The 27,820-nt window shown below is 35.7% G+C and overlaps 1 protein-coding gene across 1 annotated transcript in view; it reads left to right on the forward strand.

Annotated features, from left to right (window-relative positions):
• LOC109039134 (uncharacterized) overlaps window positions 1-27,820 on the forward strand; it is a 196,025-nt gene that overhangs the window by 138,679 nt on the left and 29,526 nt on the right. Inside the window, 31 exon segments of the mRNA XM_072300755.1 lie at window positions 1,029-1,172; window positions 1,682-1,759; window positions 2,484-2,567; window positions 5,180-5,395; window positions 6,594-6,776; window positions 7,157-7,360; window positions 7,935-8,105; window positions 8,460-8,579; window positions 8,989-9,369; window positions 9,942-10,136; window positions 10,718-10,963; window positions 11,479-11,790; window positions 12,320-12,649; window positions 13,088-13,408; window positions 14,218-14,544; window positions 15,338-15,504; window positions 15,765-15,930; window positions 16,580-16,909; window positions 17,596-17,901; window positions 18,676-18,996; window positions 19,481-19,810; window positions 20,240-20,554; window positions 21,202-21,534; window positions 21,922-22,236; window positions 22,843-23,154; window positions 23,779-24,102; window positions 24,640-24,837; window positions 24,840-24,953; window positions 25,460-25,774; window positions 26,248-26,574; window positions 27,209-27,523. Of these exon segments, the coding sequence (XP_072156856.1) occupies window positions 1,029-1,172; window positions 1,682-1,759; window positions 2,484-2,567; window positions 5,180-5,395; window positions 6,594-6,776; window positions 7,157-7,360; window positions 7,935-8,105; window positions 8,460-8,579; window positions 8,989-9,369; window positions 9,942-10,136; window positions 10,718-10,963; window positions 11,479-11,790; window positions 12,320-12,649; window positions 13,088-13,408; window positions 14,218-14,544; window positions 15,338-15,504; window positions 15,765-15,930; window positions 16,580-16,909; window positions 17,596-17,901; window positions 18,676-18,996; window positions 19,481-19,810; window positions 20,240-20,554; window positions 21,202-21,534; window positions 21,922-22,236; window positions 22,843-23,154; window positions 23,779-24,102; window positions 24,640-24,837; window positions 24,840-24,953; window positions 25,460-25,774; window positions 26,248-26,574; window positions 27,209-27,523 (7,800 nt within the window).

Here is a 27,820-nt window from a genome sequence, read left to right on the forward strand (position 1 = left end):
TGAAAAATTAAAGAACTTCAGAGTGTATATATTTTCATAGTTGGTAAGGTATTGCATGATCACTTTAACTATAGCTAAATTTTTCCTGCATGTTATTTAGTTTTTACTTTTTTTAAAAAGATATGTGGCTTCTTTGGTCTTGCTCTCTATTGCTGATGGTTACTGTATTTTGATATGAGTATAAAAACAACTACCCACTACGTAATGCCCATTTTAATAGGCAGCAGTCGTGTATAAATAACTAATTCCCACAGTTCTTTGGTTGGAACTCGTGGACCATACATTACAGGTCATTATTCTAACTTTTCTTTAATCCTAGAGCATTTGATTGTAGTATTGAAAGGTTTAGCTAATATTTTAAATTATTTTCCGCAATAATCTTATCTTTAAAATCATAAGAAATTCCCTCTTACAAAAATCCATAAACTAGGAAATGTCAGTTATACTATAATGCGCTTGGTAACATACCTTAGTTGCTGATGTATTTTTCTTCTCTTGTCTTTTGCAGTTTTCTTTTAGTGATTAAACTTGGAGACTTCTAAAACTTAGCATTGTAGATAATTTTCATTTTTTTATGTTCTCAAATTGTACCTTCATGATTATAAAAACAGGTGTCACTATCTTCTAAACTGTCATTATTGTTACATCTACAGTGCACTCCGGTGTATATTCGATTTTCATGTAATCTAAGTCTCTCTCTTTCTCTCTCCCTCAGGCAAAAAAATGACAATTAATTTTTTTTTTTTTTTTTTTTTTTTACTGTGTTTCTTCAAATGTGTCACTGTTCTCCTGTGGAAACATTCTATGAATTGTATTTACAATTATTAGCCTACTGGACTTTATTTCTTGGAATGCTTTGAAAGCAGGTTCTATTTTGGGACTGAATTCTTCGTAAATGGACTGTTCTTCAATTTTTCTTTCAACACTTTAAACTACAAATTTTACAGGTAGTGTCACTCAAAGATTCTTTCCTGTTTCTGTCATTTGTTCCATCAAAAAATGTTAACAGAATTTTTCGTTTATTCTAGCTGTCGGTTGTGTGGACAATGAAGAGTGTGCCCTGAATATGGCCTGCATAAATAACCAGTGTCAAAATCCTTGCCATATGAATAATCCTTGTACCAATCAACATGATTGTCAAGTGCAAAATCATCAACCTGTTTGTGTCAAAGGTGATTGTCTTATTTTTTGTTTTATGTCAGGTATCACTTGTTATCTTTGTGTGTGCTGAGAAGTGTATTTCACTCACAATTCTTCCTTTTCAGAAGTCTGCTTGAAATATCGTAAGTCTCTGGAAGAGTTGGATAATTTGTTTAACCAGGTAGAAAAAAACACTGACTGTCTTTCAAATTGTAAGCTTTCAGTGTATTGTAAAGGTAGAAATGATAGTAGCGAAGCATTATTGTATTTAAGTGTCAAGGTGGTATACATTGCTCATGAATGTCACAAAAATCCCATTTTATATAGCACAACAAGTACGTGCAAATAGCGGGAGAAAATGCATAAATTTTGTATAGGAGCTTCAAGAGACCAGTGAATTCATCCATTATGGAAAGCTCTCCGTCAGGTTAAGCCTTAATTAAAGTCTCAAGATATGAATAATTTTAAATTGAATGTTGCTTTACTAAGAGTTTTCTCACTTTTTCCCTTGTTTTCATGGTCCTTTTAATGTTTCTTTCAGTTTGTTCGTGCCACAAAAATTCAAATTGTGGCCCCAATCACTACTGTGATGGATGCCATTGTGTCATTGATCCTGCTAGTAAGTAATTTTTAAATTTGAACTTCTTTAAAGTGCAGTATAGTTTATTATTTTGCAATTGATTTCAAAAAAAGCAAATTGACACGAGTCTCTTCTAACCACAAGGATATTCAAAAAATAAATTAAATTTAAATTCCAATGCTACCCAATATGAAACAATATTATGGACAGTATCCGAAATCTCATCTCAACAGCTTATAAGACCCTATCAATCTTCTACTTTTTTGCAAGTTTTCAATTTTTAGCAAACTATCAAATGCCTTCAACGAATGGCTCTGAAATTAGAAGAAAACAGTCACATCTTTATTGCCGTGTTTCAATATCCCATCTCCTAGTTTCATTTTTTGGAAAAAAACCAACCAATATCCTCACCCGAAAATTGTTGCAATATTTTTTACTCGTATGAAGATTATTTCCACAAAATTTTAAGCAAGATATATTGGTTGGTTTCCTTGCAAAAAATTAAAATAGGAGATGAGATTTCGTGAGACTGTTTTGCTTAATTCTATACAAGTCTAAGTGTTACTGTGTAGCTAATATAGGTTTGTCCAAATGAATGAAAATGTAGCGGCTAATAAAACAGATCCTGTCTCTGTTTTCCTCCCTCCCACTTCTATCAAGGTTGAATTATCTATGTGCTGTATTTAATCTTTCCCTGGTAATCTCGGGCCTCCTCAATGACTACTTTGTTCGTTATCCTTTCCTTTTATTGCTTTGATTTCAGGTCGAACCCAGTCACCTCTGCCAGGCTGCGAACATTGTCCTCCTGGTGTGAGGTGCGATCCTTTCACCGGAGCCTGCATGAAAAGTAAGAGTGTCTGTTTGAATCCTCACTTCATACAGTTTCATAATTTTTATGAATTTCAGTCATAAATCAGTGATATGAATTTTTTTATCCTGCTCTGTAGAACATTAATTCTCTTTGAAGTCTAGTTTCATCGCCAAGTAAATGATTCATTCATTCATTTCAGTAAATGATTCATTCTCAAACGACTTACTTTTGGTTTTACAGACTTCATTTTTCAGCGTCAGAATCAGTCGAGTCACCAAAAGTAATTCCCTTCTTTGTTCAATCCAAGACATAATCATGGTTGAGAAAATAGGAGTAGTATCAAAAATGGATATCAACATCTCAAAATTTTGAAGAAAAAAAGTTTTAGAATTAAAGACTATGAAACGTGAAGATGAAGAAAAAATTAAAATTCCCTCCTCTTTCTGCCTTCTGTAGCATTTCTAAATGAGCTCAGACCTAAACGTTTGCAAAACTCTATGATTGTTTACAAATTCATATCAGTGGTTTTTGATTTTCACCATTTTTAATCAATATTCACTAATTAGAAACATAAATTTCCATTGATGTGTTGCTGTTTTGAGAAAACACCCTCTCCCTCATCTCGAAACCTCTCCCTCTTCTCCTCCTCCAGACCTCGGAAATTAATAGAATTTATTGGACGCAAGTCATTTGGGTTATCCGTTCAGCAAGGGCCGATCAAGAAGTCTGAAGAAGAAAACGGATCAAACAATGGAGCAACCTTCATTCTCTTACTCTTGACTTGGCTGTCTTTCCAATTTCTTTGATGAAACTTTTGTAAATTTTTCTGTGAGCTCCATTTTCTTTAAAAGAATATCTTTCTCTTTGAATTTTTGTGACTATTATATGGTTCAAATCTAGATGAAGTGGGTAAGATTCCTTGAATGTACATGAGATCACTTTTTTCTCTTAGAATTAAAAATTCATGTAGATTGTCCTATTGAAGTGAGAGTAAATAGGCTTTGCATAATGGTTATAATTGTAAAAGAACAGATTTGTGATATACATAACATACCTTTCTTTCTCCAATTCCCTTCTATCTTCTTTCTTTTGTCGTTTTTGATGAATCATTCATTTTTCACCCAACCACCCATCCTATTTTTTGTCCTTATTTTTGTCCAATTTTGTACAGATACGAGTGTGTTGGGGTAGCACCCCTGATCATTGAATACATTATTGGTAAGAAACGTTGTAAATAAATAACCTGAGAAATTGGATTTCTAAATTCTTTGAGAAATAGCAACACATCTTCCACTTGTCTGTTTTTAGTATGACTTTTTCTAACTTATCATGTACATATGTATGTTTCTTTTTTGTGTGCATTTGTACAGTTTTTTCATCTACCTTAAAGTGTACATAATTGCCCTTTCTTCAGTTGTATATAAAGGGCTGTGGAGTGGCATTAGAAGCAGAGAAAGCTATTTTAAAGAACTACTGAAAACTCTTTTGCCATTATTTGACCTCATTCAAAGATTTGATAATTGCTTCGATGGCTCATGTAATTCAATTTGATGAATCATTGTGATTTATTCAAAAATTTGATATTGCGATCAATCCCTTTTATCTGCCTAAAATTGCTTGTGTAAATTATTGAATTATACTGGGTGACAAAAGGGGACATTTCTAGAAAATTCAGGACTCTTTTGAAAAATGAATTCGCTAACATACCCATCCAATGATGCAATTTTTTTTTTGTAATTTATATATTCTGTAGATAGATTTTAAATATGCCTGTTTTCATCCTCGCTTCTGGGTGCATCTGTTTTACAAGATCTTTACTGAGACGAGTCACATGTCAATTAGCCTTATGAAGCACTCATCTCTCTCCCCAAAATAATTCATCTTCAGTCTCCTTGTTCTCATGCTGTCAATTTTTTGAACCCTTTCATCAAAGAATATCTGCTTGATCTTGCTCACAAAAGTACTAGATTTGCCAGATTTTTTATGATCTAGTAAGGAATTTCCTGAAATTTCCTTACTGCATTCTCATGAGCGTTTTAGTGATGTCTCAGTTTTGATCAAGATATTAAGCACCTACAAAAACCAAGTTCAACAGATAAGAATCCACCCGTGTCCATGGTAAACTGAGAAAAATATGTTCAAAATAATCTCTGTTTTCCTGAAATATTTACTTTCTATCAACTTTGAATTTTTAATAGCAGAAAATATATGGCCAAACAAGCTCAATTCTATTTTAGACTGAATATCGACGGTGTAAGTCCACAACCATGTATCTCGGTTTGCGACTTCCTGTGATACTTATTTTTTTAAAAGGAAAACTACCAAAAGGCCATCGTCAAAAACTGCTGTAATTTCTCTTCTCAGTGCAAAAAAATTCTATAAAAACTTCAAAGAATGATGTCGATTTGTTCTCCTTTCAAAAAACATAATAGGAGTGGAGTTTTTCAAACAAAATGCGTGGTTGCAGACTCACACTATCGATATATTCTGAAATGTGGATTGTAGTTACCCCCTCTGCTTCCCCGCACTGCTTTCAATGACATATCTCAGATGCACTCAGCCTCTTGTACATATGTATTTAAATGTGTATCCGTGTGCTGTAAATATGTGTGTGTATACTAATCTATCAATGGTGTAATATTCAATAGTGAATGGAACCGCTAAGTTTCCTCATCCTTGCCAGTCTGACTCAGACTGTCTTGAGATTGAGGCATGTTATGATGGACAATGTGGAGATTTGTGCGCATTGGCAGGAACATGTGCTCCGTCTGCCGAATGTCAAGTCTACAAGCACAGACCCGTTTGTAAATGTCCCCCAGGTTATGAAGGAGATCCTGCTGTCAAGTGCTTTCTTCCTGAACCATGTAAGATATGCTTTCCTTAAAATCAGATCCTTTTTTGTCTCTAGTGGGCCGAATGTTCAAAACGCTTTCCCTCAATTTCGAAGAGCTCATCCTGCTGAGGATTGCTGGCTGAAATTCAGCCTCATTGAAGAGAGTTAGTCCTACATATTTCGCTTTTTAAATATTCTTTACAATTTTTGGAAAATGTTTTTTCTTTACAATACAGTCTTATCTTGTTATAAGTAACGAATTCGCAGGTAAATTCAAAGTAGAAAGTTTTATCTAGAAAAGTGTTATTTTGATAAAAGCTACAATCAGAAACGATTGGCCACAACCTCCAAGATCTGAATAATCTCGCCGGAAAAAGTGGTTTATTATATTGGGAAACATAATAGCAAGATATGACTGTATTTTATCCTCCATGAACAAATCTGGTACATTATCATAGCAGTGATTCCCTGGAAATTACAGGTAGAGGTAAGCGAAGGAAAATGTTCTTGAAAAGAGAATTTTTCTAGAAGTATTTGTATTCATGTTTAGATTTGTAAATAATTTCCTCTACCAAGCACTGTTTGATTACAATGTTGGTGACCACATCTCCTCATTCTCGTCATAGTAAATTGCTGTTTATTATGCTTTGTTTTCCTTCTTGTGTTGTATTAAAAACAAGTGAGAGTAACTTGAACTGATTTCTATCACCCTATGCAGTTTGAAGTTTTAACATGTCAGTTAAGGGAAATGTGCCTGAAAGTTCGAAATCATCTGATGTATTAAAAAAATATGAACATTTTATGGAAAGAGGTGACATTGAATTATTAGGTATTCAATTTTTTTCATAATTCATGTAATTGTGAATCCAAAGACTCTAAACAAGTCTTGACCAAAAAATAATCTTTTTTAAAAAAGGGGCTGTCTTTGAAAATATTACACCAACATTATGAGATTAGATATTTTTAAAAATGTCGAGACTGTTAACCACGGTGCTAATGCTTTGGGAATGGGGGGGGGAGTGCAGCCTGAAGTTTCTCTAATATGTATATTGCTGAATACATACTAACAATAAAGTTATTTTTATTCTACTATTTTTTTCATGTATTTATGTAAAATATGTACTATAAATATGGTTTTTTATGGCAAAAAACATCTTTTCAACTTTTGGTTTGTTGGAAACCATGTCTCTTCCTTTCCTATCATTTTCTTTTGTTCGTATACCCTTCAGTATCATGTGTTACCAATGCGGACTGCTCATTCATGGAGGCCTGCATAAACAAAATTTGTCAACACCCTTGTGATGTTCACAACCCATGTGCTCAAAATGCCATTTGCTCAAACACAAACCACGGAGCTTCCTGTGGCTGTATTGAAGGCTATGAAGGCAACGCTTACGTTGGCTGCACTGAAGGTTTGTATTTTTTAAATTTTAGTGTTTTTCAAAGTATTTCTCTATTTATTTAAAATCTTTTCAAGGGACTTCAGATCAGTGGGTATCATTAGTCGAAAATAAACATAAGTTTGGACCCTAAGTAGAGATGGGCTGTTCTTGCTACTTACATATTGAGGTTTAAGAGAGAATTATGGGCAGCTCGTGTGTATGATTATGTGATTTTTCAATTAGAACTAATTGTCCCAGCAATTATCGTAGACATTAAAAATACAAACATAGCAATTTGTCAGAAAGCTGAATTTAGTCCACAAAATTTTTCGTCTCAAATTCTTTTTGGTATAAGGTAATTCTTTTGAGTATACTCGAAAAGTTTAATAATTCTCTTTTTAATTTTGTAGTTGCAGCAAAATCTCAGCGATCTTGTCAGTACAACGGAGACTGTCCTTCAGATAAAGTTTGCGATCGGCTAAATCGGATTTGTGTCAATCCATGTTTCGAAGATTCTTGTGGTCTCAACGCCGTTTGTATTCCCATCAATCATGGAACAGACTGCCGTTGTTTGGCTGGTTTTCATGGAAATCCATACCTCGGCTGCACATCAAGTAATATTTCACTCCTTTGAAGTCAAATTCTCCTGTCTCACTTTTAAGCAATCCTTAAACTATATGCAAATGGGAAAAACCTCCTTGTAAGATTTCTGAGAAGTTGAACTTTTTTGGCTCCTTTTTCTTCTGTACTGATACCTATGTCTTGTCCTTTACAGCTCCTTCAAGAAAAAATAATTTAATTGAGTTTAAAAAATGTCGTCTCTGCTTTGTAGCACATTGAATTACTAGCTGGGGTTTAATTTTATAAAATTGAGCTGACTTAAATGGGATTACTCTACTCTGTTTTCATACTATTCTTTTTTTCCTCAATATTTTTGTACTTCACTTAAGAGAGCAAAAACGTATTCTCACTAATTAAGGCAGAATATGTCTGTTTTTTCTCTTCCCTGAAGAAACAAAACTTTGAATAATCCTTTACGCTGGAGTACTAGTAGTGGCGTAGAATTACCAGGATACTTTGATGATCCCTGCACGTCTTATTATTGTCTGCTTTCTTTTAAGATTTTTTACTTTTTTTCTCTGATAACAAACTTAAGTGTTTTTAACTTTTTTATCTTTTGTTTTGCAGTCGTACAGTGCCATAATGATAATGAATGTAATGCAGATGAAGCATGTATCAATGGCAAGTGCAGCAATCCCTGTCGCTGTGGTCCAAATGCCATCTGTGAAGTATACTTTCACAAAGCGAATTGCAAGTGTTTAACTGGCTACTCTGGGAACCCTACAATTGGATGCATCGGTTTGTAATCTTTTTTGGATTAATATTCATGATCCTCCCCTTTTTTAAAAAAAAAAAAAATAAATTAAGGACTGTTAACTTATTGCACAAAGCTTTATCGTAAAAAATGTATAAAGTTTGTTCTATACTTTTCAATACAATGCAACGCTCAATCTGTTGAGTAATGGTTCATTTTTAAAGTGCATTTTAGTCTACCATCAGAATAAATTTTAAAGAAATTTTTAGCTCCTGTGTATGTGTTCCATTTCGGACTTTTTAAACTTCCCAAAATTCCTGTAATATTGTGTGGCTTCTTTAACCATTCACATATCACTGCAAGTAGAGAGGCTACTAATTTAAAATGTTCTTTTTCAGCTCCAACAAATCCCTGTAACCCAAATCCTTGTGGTTATCAAGCTTTATGTGAGGTCGATGAGGGCAATCCAATTTGTTTTTGTCCCAAAGGAATGACTGGAAACCCATTCAAAACTTGCAGTAAGTTGCACTTTATTTTTCTTAATTACTGCTTTATGTTCACTCCTATCAAAAGTTCCAAAGTTTAATTCAGAATATTATCCTTGCAAATCAGCTTTTTAAATTAATACACTTACGAGGGGCATTCAATAAGTTTTTGTACCCCCTGTGTCAGTTTCACATTAATCATCTGGTTTTTGAGGACTGAGGATATATGAGAAGCTTAGGACACATCAAGCCTGACAAATTAAATTGAAAAACTATTCATTGACTCTTTCATCTTTCATATCTTACAAAGCTGTCAAATCTTACGTGAGCCAGAAGGGTTTCAGTCCTGAATTTGATGGTTAAAGAAAACATAATTTATTTTAAGGCGCCAACTTAATAATCATACACAGAAATGATCAATTTACTCTATCTCTTCTTTCAGTCCCTGAAGGCGATGAATGTTCACCGAACCCATGTGGACCCTACTCTGGCTGCAGAGTGGTGCATGGAGCAGCTGTCTGTTATTGTTTACCGGAGTACGAAGGTGATCCTCCAAGCAAGCCGTGTCATCTACCAAAAAATCCTTGCTCACCATCACCATGTGGTCCCAACACTCAGTGCAGCCTTCTGAGCGATGGCTTTGCCAAGTGTACATGTCTGCCTGGTTATGTTGAAAGTCCCAATACAATCCGAGGCTGTGTTGAAAAACGTAATCGTTGTGAACCGAATCCATGTGGCCACGGAGCCATTTGTGATCCAAATCAAGCTCAGTCTTGCTTCTGTCCGGAGCCTTTGATAGGAAATCCTTACCGTTCCTGCACAGGTCAGTTTTTTTAACTATCGTTTTGATAAAACTTCTTCAATTTTATTAAATTACCAGCTTGCAACTTTTAATTTTATTTAGTTCATTTAATTTTAATTCATGAAGAATGAATGGTTTGTAATATTGTTTTTCCATGCTCAAAATTGACTGGCAGCCTAAGCATCTGATTATCAGAGTGTTGAAAATAGTGATACAGTTATTTTACTCCTCAAGCTCATAGAAATTTCAATCCTAACTCAAACTTGTTTGACTTCAATAAAACATGTAATTGAATTTTTATTTATTCTTGTATTTTTCTCCTATGTAGAAGATGGAAAAAAAAATTATTTTCCTTGTGAAGATATAGCTATTTGATCATATATTAGAGCAATTGCAGTCAGTTTTTGCTGGTTTTTTGGACATTTTCCAATGTTTTCATTCTCTTAATTAATTTGTCCTCTCCAAAATTCAATTAAAATTATTTTCTTAATTGATTTTTTACTGGCTCAGCAGTATTCATGTAAACATTATATGTTAGTGGTACGTACTTTTTTTTATTCTTTAAGTAAGACAAATTAATTAATTTTTTGCAGCACCCTCAAAAACTTTGTGTCTACCAGGCCCTTGTGGTCAAAATGCGGACTGTTATGTAGTTGGAGGAACTGAGCAATGTTACTGCAAAATGACTTTTACCGGCGATCCATACACCTCGTGCCGTCCAGGTCGTTCTTCACCTTGTGATCCTAATCCTTGTGGACCCTTTGCAGAGTGCTCAATATCCCCTGAAGGTAATTATTGCCTCTCGTTTCATTATTTTAAAAATATAGATGCCCTGTTACTGAGAACCTCCAGTTCTTAACAGGTTTTTTATGCCATGGAAGTCTCAAAGTAAATGTCTCTATTTATCCTAAATATTAACGGTGAAACTACCAAACCACAGATCTCTATGGCAGTATTAAAATTTTTTGTTTATTTCTAATTATTTTTTGAGAATACTGTTTGACTTATTTTGGCACAATTTTCAGAGCGAGTTGTTGAAAATACGAAAAATAAAGACGAAAATAATCAACAAAATATTGTGAAAAAATGATGATTGTCCTTTTTAAACAAGCAAAACCTGACAGGATATTTGCAATATCGCAAATCAAGATGTATTATTTGGTACTTTCATCATCGATACATCCCTGGCAGAAGTTCTTATAGTGTCAAAAACTCCTTGATTTTGAAGCTTTTCTTTTGGATTTTTTAATTTTTGAATCATTTGTACATTTGCTATCAGCAAAAAGTCTATTCTCATTACCAAGGATTCCTCTACCATGTCTTCAAAATAGTATAATATACTAATTTTTTTTATTTCACTTCTTTTCAGGGAAGCAACATTGTGCATGCCTGAGCGGTATGGCTGGAGATCCTATGAGCGGTTGTTCTGGCCCAGAATGCCGAAGCAACAAAGACTGCTCTCCCACCCAAGCATGCTTAGGTTGGAAGTGTTTGGACCCTTGTCCTGGTGCTTGTGGAATTGGAGCTTCCTGCCGCGTAGAGAAGCACCATCCTCAGTGTGTTTGTGACAGTGGTTTGACTGGAAATCCTCTGATCAAATGCGTTCCTGTCACAGGTAATTCAGCTTATTTAAAATTTGCCCAATTTTTATAACTAAATGTCACCAATCTGACAAAACAAGTAAGATTCCTTGCTGAGAGAAGAAACTATTTGAACACGGATAGTTTTTTCTTTGATTTCATCACTACAAAAAGCTATTTTCTGTTTGCTTCAAAATGAGCTTTCTTAAAGCACTCATGAAATTTTCCAACCTTAAAGAAAAAAAAGCAGCTCCCATCAATCTATGTGTATTATCATATTAAGTTGATCCAGAAAGCTAAATGTATGAGTATTGTTGTCATGTAAAGTACAACTCACTGCCTAATCGTTTGTTCTACATGTTTGTCTCAAATGTAAACACAAAGAACTCAAAGCAGTGGACTTTCTATTCTTCTCTGAATAATTTTCTAAAGTGTTTAGCATATTAGTGAAATTCCTTAAACCCATGAAAGGGTCTCAAATTGAATTGACTTCCTGGCCTTATTGTAAACTTAATATTATTGAGCTCCCTTGTGTATTTCAGTCTAACAGCTCCCTCGACAAATCCATGTGAACCAAATCCTTGTGGCCTGAACACCTTATGCAGTGTGGTCAAAAATAAAGCAGCGTGTTCATGCTTGCCTGATTTCATCGGAGATCCCCAATCTGGCTGCCGTTTGGAGTGTGTTCTAAATTCTGATTGTCCCTCAAACCAAGCTTGTATTTCTCATCATTGCAAAGACCCATGCTCTCTTGGAAACGTTTGTGGTGTCGGAGCAGTTTGTATCAGCAAAGATCATGTCGTCACTTGTGTTTGCCAGAAAGGTTATTCTGGTGACCCGTTCATCCAGTGTATTTCAAAATGTGAGTTTTCACTCCTTGTGAAAGTTTTGTTTTCATTCCTCGAGAATCTTAAAAATTTGGAGGTTCCATTAAGATGAGATCATTGTCACAATCTGGGATTACAGTGGTTTCTCTTCAAGTTTTTGTGGGTTTTAAAAAAAGATTTCAATTTTATTCAATCCAGAATTTCAATGGACCAGTCAAGGACGAAGGCCTGAAAATTTGAAGTTGTGCTCAAAATTCTAATCAAAAGGCTAAATGCTTTTTAAATTTACTCTGCCTTACCAAATATCATCTGCTGAGAGTTATTTTCTGTATTTATGAAGCGCAATATTTAGATCAATTGAATTATCATAATTCTCTTATTCTTTAGATATACTTTCAATCTATTGCTAAAAAATTAAGAATGTAATTTTTGCGTTTTAAACTCACAATCAGATCGTACGGTAGAGTACTGATTACATAGATTTCATTAGAAAATTATTTCTTGCAGATACTGCAAGTCTTGAATTACGTAAATATATTCAACACACTTCTTCTCTTTTACCAGCATACCTTCCCATATTGAAGAACGAGACGCTGCCCTGTGATCCTTCTCCATGTGAACCGAACTCTTACTGCAGCGTACACAGCGGTCAAGTAGCGATGTGCAATCCATGTGGCTCCTCAGGTGGCTACTGGAGTCCTGCGTGTCATCCAGACTGTTTATTTGACTCAGACTGTTCTTTCAATCTTGCATGTATTGGACAAAAGTGCATGGATCCCTGCTCAGGCTCTTGTGGTTTTGGTGCTCAATGCACCGTCCATCATCATCAACCTATCTGCACATGTCCTCAAGGACTGGTGGGAAATCCCTTTGAACATTGCCATCCTCCAACAGGTAAATGATCTAAATTCCTTCTCCAATCATCAACTATCATTCATTCATTAAAATTATGTGCGTAATTCAGAATAATCTATCATGTAAGGAAGTGTGGCATCTTGTGCCATGTACATAATGTCCAGATTTATTTAAAAATGTCTATCTTGTTTTTTCTCTTTTGTCGATGTCACTGTGTGAGCCGCCGTTTTTATTTTGCTCTATGATTAGTCTTCAGGAACGATGAAAGCTCATTAGTTTATGAAAGATTTTTACTAAACGGAAAGGAAATTTCTATCCTTTGGACAAATCATGCTAACGTGAATAGCCCATTGGAAGAATATTGTTCCCTCCAAGTCAAGAATTGTCGCCCTTTCTGTAATTCATGACTTTGTTTTTCTTAGATCATAGTTTTTTAATATATCAGCTTTTAAACATCAGGTTGTTTTTTTTTTTCAGCATCAGAAAATCAGAAACAGGATCCTTGTGCTGCCCTACAATGCGGCGCTAATGCTGTGTGCAAAGTCAGCTTCGGACACACAACTTGTGTATGCTCTCCTGGCTACCAAGGCAACCCATACTTAGGCTGCAGACCAGAATGTGTGTTGAACTCAGACTGCCCATCAGCTCTATGCTGTGTCAATAATAAGTGTGAAGATCCTTGTATTGGTGCTTGTGGTGTCAATGCCGAATGTCAGGCTGTCAATCATTTGCCTGTCTGCTACTGTCCAAAAGATCACTCTGGTGATCCGTTTGTCAGCTGCTATGCATTCAAGCCAAGTAAGTAAACCTCTATCATTCTTTCGCGCATATTTAGTTGAGCACTCTTATAAACAAAAAACTCATGTATCAATAACGATTGCAAAGGTTTCCAATTTACTTGCTTCTGTTGCTCAATTTCCCCATCTGTTTTCAAGTTCTCACTAAATGATCGAAGTTAATAATATTCTCTCATGACTCTTATGAATAATAACCAAAAAAGCATGAAAATACGTAACTGTACGTCTTCTCTACAATTACTGATGCTTCAATGGCCGTATCGTGCCAAAAATTTTCTTCAAAATTAAGATACAATGATGATTTGAAAGGAGGAAAATTAAGTACTTGATCTGATGGAAAAACATTTGCATCATTAATTATGAAGTTGGTGTTTGAATTTAAACATGGACATATTTGCACTCACATCTGTGCTTAAGAAAAAAATGTTAACCTTGTGAACTTTTAAAAGAGAAACAGGTTTGTTCTTGAAAGGTATTTGCAACGTGACTCTAAAACACTGTTTTTTGTAAATTCTCCTGACATAAATACTTGAATTAATTTTGTGCTATGTGATTCTTAAAATTTAATTTTGAGTGACTTTGATAGAGTCTCTTTCTTAGTCACCAGCTTATTAATCGATATTTTTAAGAATGCCTTTAGTTTTTATCGTCTATTTCCAATTTTTTCATTCACTTAAAAACACTATATCCCTTTAATCCTTAAATATACTCTCTCAACCATCTTTAGCCCAGTGACATTATAAACTTGAAGTAAACACATTTTTCCTGCGAGTTTCTATGAATTATACATTTTTCTTCTTTTTCCTGCAGTTTTTGCTCCTGTTATGGGACACCCAAGCAACCCATGTGATCCCTCTCCTTGTGGACCAAACAGTCGCTGCTTAATATCAAAGCAAGGTTATGCCTCTTGCTCATGTTTACCTGGCTATCGAGGTGTTCCTCCAGTCTGCAAATCAGAGTGTGTGATCAGTGCGGAGTGCCCACAATCACAAGCTTGCATCAATCAAAAATGCGCCGATCCATGTCCAGGGACCTGCGGACTCAATGCAAGATGTGATACTATCAACCATAATCCAATCTGTAATTGTGCCCCAGGTTATGTCGGAGATCCTTTCATCAACTGCTATCTACCTCCTGGTGGGTATTTCCGTTTTTCTACTTTGCATGATTTTTTTTCTAAATTCTTGACCCCGAGTAACTGTACTTACTCCCATTCTCATTGAAGTATCGAATTTTGCTACAATTTTTTTATCGTTTCAATAAAACATAATTGATTAATGGTAGCTTGCTCCCAAAAAAGTGATAAAATACAATATCAATATATTTTTTTGTTTCATCTGTAGATTTTCATTTTTATTTTTACTTTTTTTTGTTAGCATTCTAAGAACTGAAGAAAGTTATGAAAAAATACAGGATGCCCTGAGCATTCGGAAGCGCTCGCAAACTACTATTTTTCTTTTATTTTTCTCTGACTAGAGTTATTACTAAAAAACTCAGTTTTGTTCATTCATGAAGGCAGTAAAATTATTGCTTATTGCATGGTGTAATGAAAGGTCTTTAAAAAAAAGTAAAAATAAAAACTATACTTTTTTTAAAATATTATTGTATCGGCTGGCCAGACAAGTTTGTTCTGAAGTAACTGTTGAGTATGCCTGTTTCATTGCAGCAAGTAATATTAAATTTGTAGTGTCGTAAAATATCCTTGTTCATCTGTCATCAGTTTGGAAGGTAAATAGCTTCACTTTTTTTTTTTGTCAAACGCATTTTGAATTCAAGAAAAACTTCTTATTGAAACGGTGTTTTTTTACATTTACACCTTTCCTGTTACTGGTAAGTTTCTTTACTTACACAGTATAAGGTTTTTTTGGCTCAAACAGGTATTTTTGTTATTCTCCATCTTGTTTCTCATGCTCCTTTTTTCTTTTTTTAGCGGAAGAAATTCCCAAAATTCCTAAAATCGATGGCAACCCTTGTGACCCCTCACCCTGTGGCTCAAACTCTATCTGTCAAGTAACTCAGGGACACCCCGTCTGTTCTTGTGCAATGAATTACACCGGAAAGCCTCCATTCTGCCGCCCTGAATGTGTCATGAGCCAGGTAATTTAAGTTACGATTGATCCTCTAGATTAACACTTTTGATACTGCTTTACTCATATATTTGTATCATATTCTATGAAGCCTGCTAAAATGCCTTTTCATCTCCAGATAAATTCATTTTCTCAAATTCTCATTTTAAAATGTATTTTTAATATAATAATTTAAACTATTATATTAGAATTCTATTAAAATACATAATTATTTCACTCAATGCTGTATCAATTTTTTTCTCATTTCTCCGTTTTTGTTGCGATTTCTAGGAATGTCCTCATGATCAAGCCTGCATCCGAGAGAAGTGTCGCGATCCTTGCACCCAATCTTGCGGTTACAATGCAAAATGCAGTGTCATCAATCATACCCCTTTCTGCTCTTGTTTACCTGGGTACGAGGGTGACGCCTTTGTTGGATGCTCCTCTGTGCCACCAAGTATGTATCCCTTTGTTATTCTGTTACTGTTAACAATTTAATTTTTAGCGTTTTGTGTGACTTTAAAAATTATCAATGTCTCAAAATTGTCAGATAGTAACAGTAAATTCTATGAAATTTTAATAAAATTTTCACAATTTAAATCTATCAACGCAATTACTTAGAGCCCTAGTATATTAAGCAAGTACAATTTCATTGACTTCACGCAACAATGTCCATTTAAATTATTATTCTGTGTGTCGAAAGGTATGCTTACTTCATGCAGTTTTGGCTTTTTAATGAATTCTTGAAAGGGAATTGGGTTGCTGAATAACAAGATTGCCAATTTCTTGGGAATTTCATTTTTATTTTACTCACTGTAACAGTATATTTCAAAATAGACTACACTAAGCATAGAGGTTTCACACATACAGGAATCTCCGTACAATAAAAATAAACAGTAAAAGACAGGGACAAGGGTGGAAAAATGTCACCGGTCTGTGATTGTGGCGGCTGACGGAATCCCCATACGTGCCTGTTTACCTAATACAGTCAAAATTACATGGTTTTATCTCCATTTTTTGTTTTTTCATTATCAAACCTCTCTCTTTATATTACTCTTTTTTCATGCAAGCAGTATCTAACATGTAATTTTATTTTGCTCTTTCAGCTGTGCAAGCTCCAATCCCCACAAATCCTTGCACACCATCGCCTTGTGGTGAGAATGCCCACTGCACGAGCGTTGATGGAACTGCCAGGTGCACCTGCATACCTCCCTATGTCGGTAATCCCTATGCTGGAGGCTGCCGGCCTGAATGTGTCATTCCCAGTGATTGCGCACCTCATGAAACGTGTTTATCTAGTCACTGCCGAGATCCCTGCCCAGGGGTCTGTGGCAGGAATGCGGTCTGTAAGGTCGTAAATCATATTCCACAGTGCTCTTGTTTACCAGGGTTTATCGGAAATCCTTTCCAGTCTTGCAAGCCTGAACCTCCAAAACGTAAGTAAAATCAAAATACAATCAATATTGATTTATATTGGTCTATTGGATTAGAGACGATGATATTCTTAAGGAATAACAGCTATTGTTTTTCATGGATTGCGTTGATACTTCACCAACAAAAACTCAGTTGACGCGAGTTCAGTTTGGATAGAGAAATTTGGCTTGTTAACAACATGACCTCCATTTTTGCTTATGTTTTTTGCTGTCCAAGTGAAATTCCCTTCAACTGAGATTGTTGTCATGAGTAGGTAGGCTGGTTTTAATCAGAGAAGGATGCTGACAAAAAAAATATCTAAAAGTGCAACCTTATTATAGAGATCGCACTATTGTAGCCTTTATTACTATGTCACCCATTTTTCCTGCGAAAGAATCTAAAATGAAGTCCAAAAATTAAAAACTCCAGATTACTAAACCCTAAAAAAAGAAAAAAAAACAAAGCAAGGGTGTATGAAGAAATGTTGTGTTAATGTGTGGGCCTCCATCAACTGATTTACATGTTTTTATTTGTTAATATTAAGAAACCAAGTGCCAGCTTACCCCATACCATGTCCTTAGTATAAATACAATGTATTCCATGTAAAATAATTTTTTTTAAAACTTTCCAATAAATTCCTGAATTATCAATTTCTTTCTCTTTTTTTGAGAAACCGACTTACTGATCAGTAACCTTTTATATTTTGCAGCTTTGCCCCCGAAAAATCCATGTGAATCTGCAATGTGTGGTCCAAACAGCATTTGTCGGGTGTCAGATGGTCATGCAGTGTGCTCTTGTCAAAGAGACTTTGTTGGAACTCCCCCTGCTTGTCGGCCAGAATGTGTTCAAAGTGGTGAATGTGACCAGACCAAAGCATGCGTAAATCAAAAATGTGTCGATCCTTGTCCAGGAACCTGTGGTGTTCAGGCAGTCTGCCAAGTCCTCAACCATAACCCAATGTGCAGCTGTCCTCCTTCAACCACTGGTGATCCGTTTGTTAAATGTGTTGAAGAAGGTAGGTTACCAATTACATATGTTTCTCCAGTTTTTTATTCCTTAAGAACCAAAGAAGGGAATCTTTTTCTTTTTATTATCTCTCTGCCTCTCTCTTAGCTATGCCAATTAGGGATATCAACAGAGAAACTACTAGACCTCGTATCTTGTTTGCGGTGTTTAAAAGTCTCTGTTCCAATTTTACTTTTTAAAGGAATAAAAATCAATATCATTCCTCGAAGTTTTCACAGAATTTTCTTCTCTATGCAAAGAAAATTTACGGAGGTTTTTAAGAGTTGACATTGAGAAGTTTTCCATTTAAAAAATTAAGTATGACAGGAAGTCTGCAACGCCGCAAACCGTGATACGTGGTCTGGTAGTTTCACTGTCAATATGCTGTTGCTTGATGAAAAGATTGCTCATTTTTTAAGTCTTGGTCAGTCGTCTCTGGTTATAGTGTTTTTCCAAATAACACTTTTCTGTAAACAACGCTCATTTCTTCAAGTTCTGGTTACTTGTCTCGGCTACAGGGTTTCTCAAAGTAACGTTTTTCTGCAAAAAACGTTCTACTTTTAATTCCCGTTCAATAACATTCTAACGAGGAACAACCGTACGTTTTCTATCAAGTCAGATAGAACAAGGAGGACACCATTCCTCAGTGCACCCATTTTAATCAACCTGAATCTAATTACTCGTAGTGAAACGCGGTGAATGGATTAAAATGGCAGTTAATAATCTGTCAATGTGAAATTCAAAGTTGAGCTCTTAAAGCAAGGTATGTATTTATCTATTTCAGCTCCCAAAGAAGCAGTGGAGTCAATCAACCCTTGTGTGCCATCTCCATGTGGAGCCAATTCAGAATGCCATATAACCGAACGTGGAGCAATGTGCTCATGTGTTCCGGGGATGCTTGGAGCACCCCCTCACTGTCGACCCGAATGCTCAATCCATGCTGACTGTCCAACAAAACTGGCTTGTATCAATAATAAATGTCGAGATCCGTGCATGAAAGCCTGCGGAGTGAATTCCCAATGCGCTGTTGTCAATCACAAACCTGTTTGCTCCTGTTTTGATGGATATCAAGGCGATCCATTCACTCGTTGCAACCCAGTTCGAGGTATGATTGGAGTTGTAAATTTTAAAATAGTTGATTTTTATCCAGACATCACTCTGTATTGTGTAACAAGCTTTCATTTTGTTCTACCTCTTCTTCTTCTGCATGCTGAACTCATAAGGCCTCAAAAACCACTTAACTCAAACTCTCCTCTGTTGGCCATAGAAAAGCTATATAAAATCCATGTAATTAAATCAATTTTTTTTGCAGACAGAAGTGGGTTCTTTTTAAAGTTTTCAGGTCCTTTTATTCATTGGTTTTTATATCATCTTCATTTATCTATTTATTTAAAAGAGCAAGATAAGTAAAAACCCCGCAGTGTTAAAAATATATGGAAGAAAATGAAGCTAACGGAAAATTAAACCAAAAAATAAAACTACAGAGAAGATTGTAAAAATTATGAACCCCCTCTGCCGTCTAATTTGCAGGTCACTTTATTTTTTATACATTTATTTATTTCTTTATTTATTCATTTTTATAATTTCAGCTAGTGAAAGAACTCCAGCGCAAACTGACCCCTGCTTTCCAACACCGTGCGGTGTCAATGCTGATTGTGTTAATAATAAAGGAGTGGCCTCGTGTGTCTGTCTCTCTGGTTTTTACGGTAACCCACACAGTGGTTGCCATCGTGAATGTGAATCCAACACAGACTGTGCATCATCACTTGTCTGCTCAAATTACAAATGTGTGGATCCTTGTCCAGAAACTTGTGGCATTGAAGCTGTTTGCACGGTATCAGAGCACAAGCCAGTTTGTGCTTGTGCTCAAGGATTTTCTGGTGATCCATTCATCCAGTGCCATCCAATACCTGTGTCCCGTAAGTTAAATATTTTAAATTTCATTTATTTGAAATAAAAAACTGTTTTATATACCTATCAGTACTAGTTAGTGATTTTTACTCAATACTATATCATGTGACTTAAGTGAACTTAGTTTTTTCCGCAAATAGAATGGTTGAATTAACGAAAATGAAAAATGTCAATTTATCATTTTTGAGTTAGTAATTTTTTTTTTAAAAAAAAATGTTTTTAAGGGAGTGTCCACTGTGCACTGAAATTTTGATCCTAAAATATGCCATGTCGTTTTTCAATCCCTATTTTGTCCAGTGATCAATTTCATTAAGGCTTTTTTTTCGAATAACCACTTCAAGCGATGCAACATTACATTAAACTCTTACCGCAAGAACGTTTTACCCATTAGCTGTATTTTTCACTGTCACTAATTTTTGTCTTATCCTCTGTTCTAGCCTCGACCCCGCCTCCAGTCTTGAACCCTTGCTATCCTTCCCCATGTGGTGCTAACAGTCAATGCAGGCCAGTGAATGGTGAAGCCATATGTTCTTGCTTACCTCAGTTTGTCGGCAATCCACCAAAATGCCACCCAGAGTGCACTGAAAATTCAGATTGCCCAGCGGATAGAGCTTGTATAAACCTAAAATGTGCCAATCCTTGTCAAAACACCTGTGGTATTCGTGCTCAATGTACCGTCAGAAATCACAATCCAATTTGCACGTGTCCTGCAAAATACACCGGAGACCCATTCATCCAATGCAGTGCTATCCGTAAGTGATTTCTCGATAAAATTTTACCTTTAACAACTGCTTCTTGGTGTTTTATGAATGAATTTAGAAACATTTAACTCTTAAGTATTTTGGGAGCTGCGCTCAACTGATAAAAATTATCCATCTAGTAACCCCTGCATATTAGTAAAATTTTCAATGAAATATCCAGACTTCAATTTTATCGATCCTGCATATTTTACAAGCTTTTTGTTGACTATTTCACAGTCCAAGAAGTTATAGCATCTGACAAAATGTTTTAAGTCAATTTCTTGTCCCTATCGCCATGTAGCAGTGAGACGTTTTAATTTACCGGGGTATTTTCACCCATAACGTTTTCTCTCTTCTATATTTTCAGAGAGGCAAGTATACTTGTCATTGTTTCAAAGAAAGCTAGCTTGTTTAGAAGAAAAAAGATCTAGGAAAAATACATATCGGAAAAAAGATGAGATTTATTTTAGAAATACATTTAAAGAATGGACAAGGCTATTATTCCAAATTGAAATCAGCTCCAATGATTCTTATTGATGGCTAGCGACAATAACAGTTGTCTTCATTGGAGAAGGAATATTGATCACCTCATCTAAAAGTCGTTTAGAAATGTTCTATTGTTTGATTTCTACATGATGTTATTTTTTCTCTTTTTATAGCTTCATCATTCATACAAGTTCCCTCAAAATCCAGCGCATCCTGTCAACCCTCACCTTGTGGACCTCATTCTCAGTGCCAAATTGTTGATAATAAGCCAGTGTGCTCTTGTACTCCAGGCTTCATCGGATCTCCGCCAAAATGCCGTCCTGAGTGCGTGATCAGCACAGATTGTTCTAGTCATTTAACATGTGTCAAACAAAAGTGCACGGATCCTTGTCCAGGGTCCTGTGGCGTTAATGCTCAATGTCAAGTTCTCAACCATGTTCCTACTTGTTCTTGTATGGAAGGATTCACTGGGGACTCATTCGTCCATTGTTCTCCGATTCCCATGAGTAAGTTTAATTTATTATTCCTTTTTTTATGGATCATCTTTTCTCTACCTTTTTCTACAATTTACCATAGAGTCAGTCTTTTTAAACTGCCTCTTCTCCAAAGAACTGAAATCAACATATCTCAAGTAGACCTTTGAACACATCTTACCTTTTGACAATTTTTTGAAGTCGGGTTTTATTTTTATTTTCTTCTTCTTAGGATTGTAGCAAATGTAAAAATTTCATCAGAAGTCACCCTGAAAGACACTCTTTTATTTGTATCAAATTTTTTCATCAAAAATATCCGCTTTAAAAACGCAACTGAAACTTTTCACACCACATTGCGTTTATCTTGTCTTAAATACCCAAATGTCTGATTTACATCACTCTTTTTTCTTTTTTAATCAGCTGGTGTCAACCTGGAAACAACAGGAGATCCCTGTCTCTCATCTCCTTGTGGAATCAATGCTGTCTGTCAGAAAGGCTTTTGCTTTTGCATTGGTGATTATGAAGGAAATCCCTACGAAGAATGTCGACCGGAATGCGCGATCAATCACGAATGCGATCGCAGTAAAGCTTGTATTGCAAATAAGTGTCAAGATCCTTGTCCTGGAACTTGTGGACAGTTTTCTCAATGCAGTGTTGTAAATCATATGCCGATTTGTTCATGTCCTCAGGGTATGACAGGAGACCCATTTTTCTCCTGTCGAATGCTCACAGCAGGTACTTAATGTATTCGACTTCCTATAATCACCACTCAACATCATTTGACCCCTTTTTTTTTGTCACTTTGAAGTTAGAAAAAAAAATCAATCAATCTGAAAGTTAGATCTTTAGGCTTGATTGCTGCAAGAACTTATCCTTAATAGAAAAAAAAAAAAACATTTTTATACGAAAAATGTATCTTTTGAAGTACTGTAGAACAGTTTTTTAATTTCTTGCAAGATTATCTTTGCCATTACTTCACTTTTAACTAGTGCATCTCCAAAGATGTTTGTCTCCTAGATATTTCCAGGAACGTACCTATGCTTTTAGAGAATAATCATCTTTGATCCCTCAGTCATTGTAGTAATCATCTTAATCATCTCAAATCATCTTAATGTAGTTTGCAAGAAGTCGTGTATAATTCTTGACTTTCCACAGAATTCTAAGGCGTTTGAGTTAGCATTTTAAATATTTAAATTCTGACTTTGCAGGTTTCAGAAAATTTTACTCTTTAATCACAAGAGCCTCACTTCAGTGACAAGACGAACTATACATCCTCATTTTTTAAAATTGTTAAACTTGTGCATCATGTTTATCCATAATTTTTCATTCTTTATTTTGCAGAACCTTCAAAACCTAAAGACGTGTGCATTCCATCACCTTGTGGACCAAACAGTAAATGTCAAACAATTGAAGGAAACGCTGCTTGCTCCTGTTTGCCTGGCTATGTTGGCACTCCTCCTAATTGCAAGTTGGAATGTGTCGTAAGCTCAGAGTGTCCGTCCCAGGAAGCTTGTATAAATTCAAAATGTATTGACCCCTGCACTGGAGCATGTGGTGTGGGAGCCAGATGTGAAGTTGTCAACCATAGTCCCATTTGCTCGTGTGGACCTGAGCTGACTGGTGATCCTTTCAAAAGTTGCCAAGATCTATCAAGTAAGTTCTCTGGTGTTCTTTTCTTGCTTCACACTTGATTATTCACAGATAGTGGGATCTCAGTACTGCTGTGCAAAGGAAAAACATTGCATGAGCCTTTGGACATCACCAAATTTTTCTATAATGGGACAAACAAATTTCAGAAAACTTTTGAATTGTTTTTATCCAATTTTTCAGGAAATCCTATTTGTAATTTTATCTCAAGTATCAGAAAATTATGAGGCAAAATACTCATGACTTTCCTGAACAATACATTTTTGAACAGGAGACCTTGGCAACATTTGAATGTTCTCACAGTGAATTCCTTAGCACCACTGATTACCAGGAGTGTACTATTTTTTGAAAAAAAAAGTAATCAACAGTTACTATTCAAAGTCTCTTAATTTGCCTTGCTTGTTCTTAAAAATTACACAAAACTGCAAGAGAACATTTTAATAAGTTTTGAATGTACCCATTCTTTGTATTAATTAATTGACCTAAACTTGGTTTGAATTTGTCAGGATATTTATCGAAAAGAGCCAACCTCATTATTAAAAATAATAAAAGCATAATTAAAAATAAATCCGTTATTCCTCATCAACATTCATATCATAATAATAATAATTAATTTTTTCTCCCAAATAGTGTTGCCATCAACACCCCCAGAGGAGGACAAAAGTGTCTGCAATCCATCACTGTGTGGACCGAACTCACATTGCGAAGTGGAAGGTGAAATACCTGTTTGCTCCTGCCTTCCGAACTTCAAAGGAAGACCTCCGCATTGTAGACCGGAATGTATCATCAATCCTGATTGTCCATCAAATCTAGCGTGTATCAATCAGAAATGTGTCAATCCTTGTCCCGGCTCCTGTGGAATCAATGCTGAATGTCAAGTCATATCTCACTCCGTCCACTGTTCCTGCTCGCCAGGATTAACTGGGAATCCTTTTGTCCAGTGCATTCAGCAAGGTAATGCCCTCTCTTCACCTCTGCATCAGCCACCATTTCCTTCATCCATTTTAAGGGTAACAAGTTTTTGAAAAATCAAGGCATTCTTTCAAACCTTGAAATCTCGTTGAAAACCTTGAAAAGTCAGGACATTTTTCCGAACCCTGAAAAGTCTAAGATTTTTCCATAAAACCTTGAAATGCTTTGCTGAATACTTTGAATGCTTTAGCTAAAATAATTAATCATTTTCTACCCTACCTATACGTTCTATGAACGAAAATTAAAAGTTCTGCCCGAAATTTCACAAATTTTGATTTTTCTCTAATTCTAAGAGATTTTGCCCGAAAGTCCTTTTGCAAAAAACATTTTTATGAGAAATTACATTCATAAAAACATGGAAAAGTCAGGGAATGTCATGCTGAAAAAGTCATAGAAAGCTGAGGGAATTTTGAAATCCAAGAAAAATTGCAGCCCTGTTTTTCAGTCAGTCTTTATTCGTAATAGAAGCATTATGTCACCTACATGCCATCTAATTTCTTTTGTATTGATACATTACAGAAAAACTAATCAATCCGTGTACTCCATCGCCATGTGGACCAAACGCTTATTGTCGACAGCAGAAAAATGCTGGCTCTTGCATTTGTATTCCGGACTATCATGGTAATCCGTACGAGGGATGTCGTCCTGAATGTGTGCTAGACTCTGACTGTTCGTCAAACTTTGCTTGCATCCTGAACAAATGCACAGATCCCTGCCCAGCACTTGCGGACAAAGAGCAGTTTGTTCTGTAATCAATCATGTACCCTCCTGTAACTGCCTACCTGGTCACATTGGAGATCCTTTTGTCGCCTGCAATCCCCAACCTGTTGCAGGTTTGTGTTATAAATATTTCTTCATCTTTTGAAATATTGTTGTTTTTACAGTTAAGTGAAAGCCTTATAGAAGAGTTGAAAAATCGAAATTAACACAGGCCTTTTTTTCTTTTTGCCCACAATCAAAATGTATTTATTATTTTTGACTGTACGCAATGAAAAAAAGGATCTTTGTGTTTAAAGGGAAAATCTTCAGGTGTGTGATTTTACAGCTGAGCTGACATCAGTTATGGAAAGAAAGGGGTTCCTAATTTTGTAGGATAAAAGACAAAAGGAAGAAAGAATAAATTAAAGGGGGCCTAGTTTGTCTTTTTGCCAACAGAGGACATAACGTTGCACTTCAATTTGATGTTTAAATTTGAGTCCAGAACATGACCAGCTCCAACTTTAAACGATTTTCCCTCAAAACTACACTTTTCACTCTGCAAATTCCGAACCATCTTCATCTACTGTTCAAATACTTTTCTTGTAAGAAATAATAATATTGTTCATATTCATCCTGACAGATACTGAGGCAGCTCTGGTAGATCCATGCACTCCATCACCTTGTGGTCCCAACAGTCAGTGTCGGAAAGCGAACAATCAACCAGTGTGCTCCTGTCTACCAGAATACAAGGGCGCTCCTCCTAATTGCCAGCCCGAATGTGTTTCAAACAATGAGTGTCCTTTGAATAAAGCATGCCAAAACTATAAATGTCGTAACCCATGCTCAGGAGCATGTGGTCTTCAAGCTTCTTGTGAGGTCATTAGTCATAGCCCTGTCTGCAGCTGTCCTGCTGGATTTATGGGTGATCCATTCGTGAGGTGCATGCTTCCATTAGGTATGTATTTTATTATTTCTGAAATTTTTTTTTTTTTATTTTAATTTTTTTTTGTGCAGAGACTACATCTTACATTTAGTTTTCAGTTCCGTGACTTTGGGAACTCCTGATTGGTTAAGGAGCAAGGTGTTTTTTGCAAATCAATATATTATGACTAAGCACGAGGACAATCCTTGGGGAGTGAAATGGAACTAAGAAAAAAAGTGAATTCCACCAGATAAGGCTCGAACGTTTCAGTGTGAGGCGTTGGAGAATTGTTATACAATTACTCTCTTATGAAGAAATTCTCATGGTTTCATTATCATTCAAAATGACTCACAATCAGTTGCTTGAACATTTTGCAATTCAATCAATTTGGAAATTAATAAAATTAGAGAATTAATGAAGAAAATTGATATCAGTTGTGATAAAATCCTTTGATTTTGCCCCTCCAAAATCGTGTCTCTTATTTTACTTTTCCTCAATTTTTTCAGCCATACCATCTTCACCAATGGATGAATCAGATAACCCTTGCCTCCCATCGCCATGTGGGCCAAATTCAGTTTGTCGCATCATCAAAAAGCAAGCCGCTTGCTCATGTCTTCATGGTTTCATTGGAACAGCCCCGAATTGCAGACCAGAATGCACTGTTAGCTCTGATTGCTCTGCATCTGAGGCGTGCATCGTTGGGAAATGCAGAGATCCCTGCATAGGATCCTGCAGCAGTAACGCAGAATGTCGAGTTCAGAATCATGCCCCTGTTTGCTCATGCGTAGAAGGTTACTCCGGGGATCCGTTTAGCCAGTGCTCTCCTATCATGGGTAATTTTAAAGACTGTCTTGTTAATAAAGTTGTAGTATTTGCATACAGCAGTAATTTTTTCCACTCTTGATTTGATTTCTAAGACTATCCTAACTATTTCAGCACTTTGATTTTGATAGCTAATCTACATAAACATCAGTGAGATATGCCATTTTCTGTAAAGGGAGAGCTTGATAAACTAACTTTGCCAATTGACCAATTGACTCTCTTTTAAAGATAATAGATCGATTTTTTAGTTGCTATCTTTATAATTTAATTTACAAATTTTCTGTAACTACTGATGCACAATAATTATTTGGAACATGAAAGTCTTATAAATAGATTTTAGCCCCAATCATTCAAAGAAGAAGTTATTTACCTATTTATATTCATCAATCAAATAATTAAGGACGTATATGAAACAAAACTTTGTAAAGAAATACCTTTACCTCCAGATTTTAACAAATCTTACTCGAGGCCAAATCTAACTCCAAGCCTGACGCTTTCTCGATCCTAAATAAAATGAAATTTCATTGCTTACCAAAACAGAAACAAAGCTAAAAAAGGAATTCATATAAATTTTTGCCCAAGTAGTTTTTTAAATTGCTAAGGATGATAAAAAAAAAATTACCAGCTTGTCTCCTATAATTGCAGTAATTGAAGAACCCTCTGGAAGAGATCCATGCACACCATCACCTTGCGGAGCCAATGCCGACTGTTTTGATGGAAATTGCAAGTGCCGCCCATCTTACTATGGAGATCCATACTCTGGCTGTCGCCCTGAATGCACTCTCAATTCCGAGTGTCCGTCGAACAAAGCTTGCACCAACCAGCGCTGTGTTAACCCATGTCTTGGGATCTGCGGACAAGACGCACGTTGCGATGTAATCAATCATGCTCCTTCTTGCTCTTGCCCCCCAGGATTGACAGGAAACCCCCTGGCAGCTTGTCGCTCATTTACAGTACAAAGTATGTTGAAATTATTTGACTGTTACTCATATTTATTTCTACTTGTGTTTAATTTTGGTGGTTTACAGAGAGGTTTGTTTGATTTAAAGTTTACTCATTTGAATTTTGAAAAGAAACTGAATCAGTAAAAGAGACTTTGCTGTTTCATTTCTTCTCTTTGTTAATGCAGTTTGCAAAAATGCCTCATTTTGATGTATTTATCAAGGCTCTGGGAGCACTTGCTTATTTTAAAATTTTCATCATCAAAGCACTCATGATGATTTTTTTTTCGTTGGTAACTTTAAACCGCAACGGTTA

Source organism: Bemisia tabaci, chromosome 5 (assembly GCF_918797505.1).
Source record: "Bemisia tabaci chromosome 5, PGI_BMITA_v3".
NCBI classification, from domain to species: Eukaryota; Metazoa; Arthropoda; class Insecta; order Hemiptera; family Aleyrodidae; genus Bemisia; species Bemisia tabaci.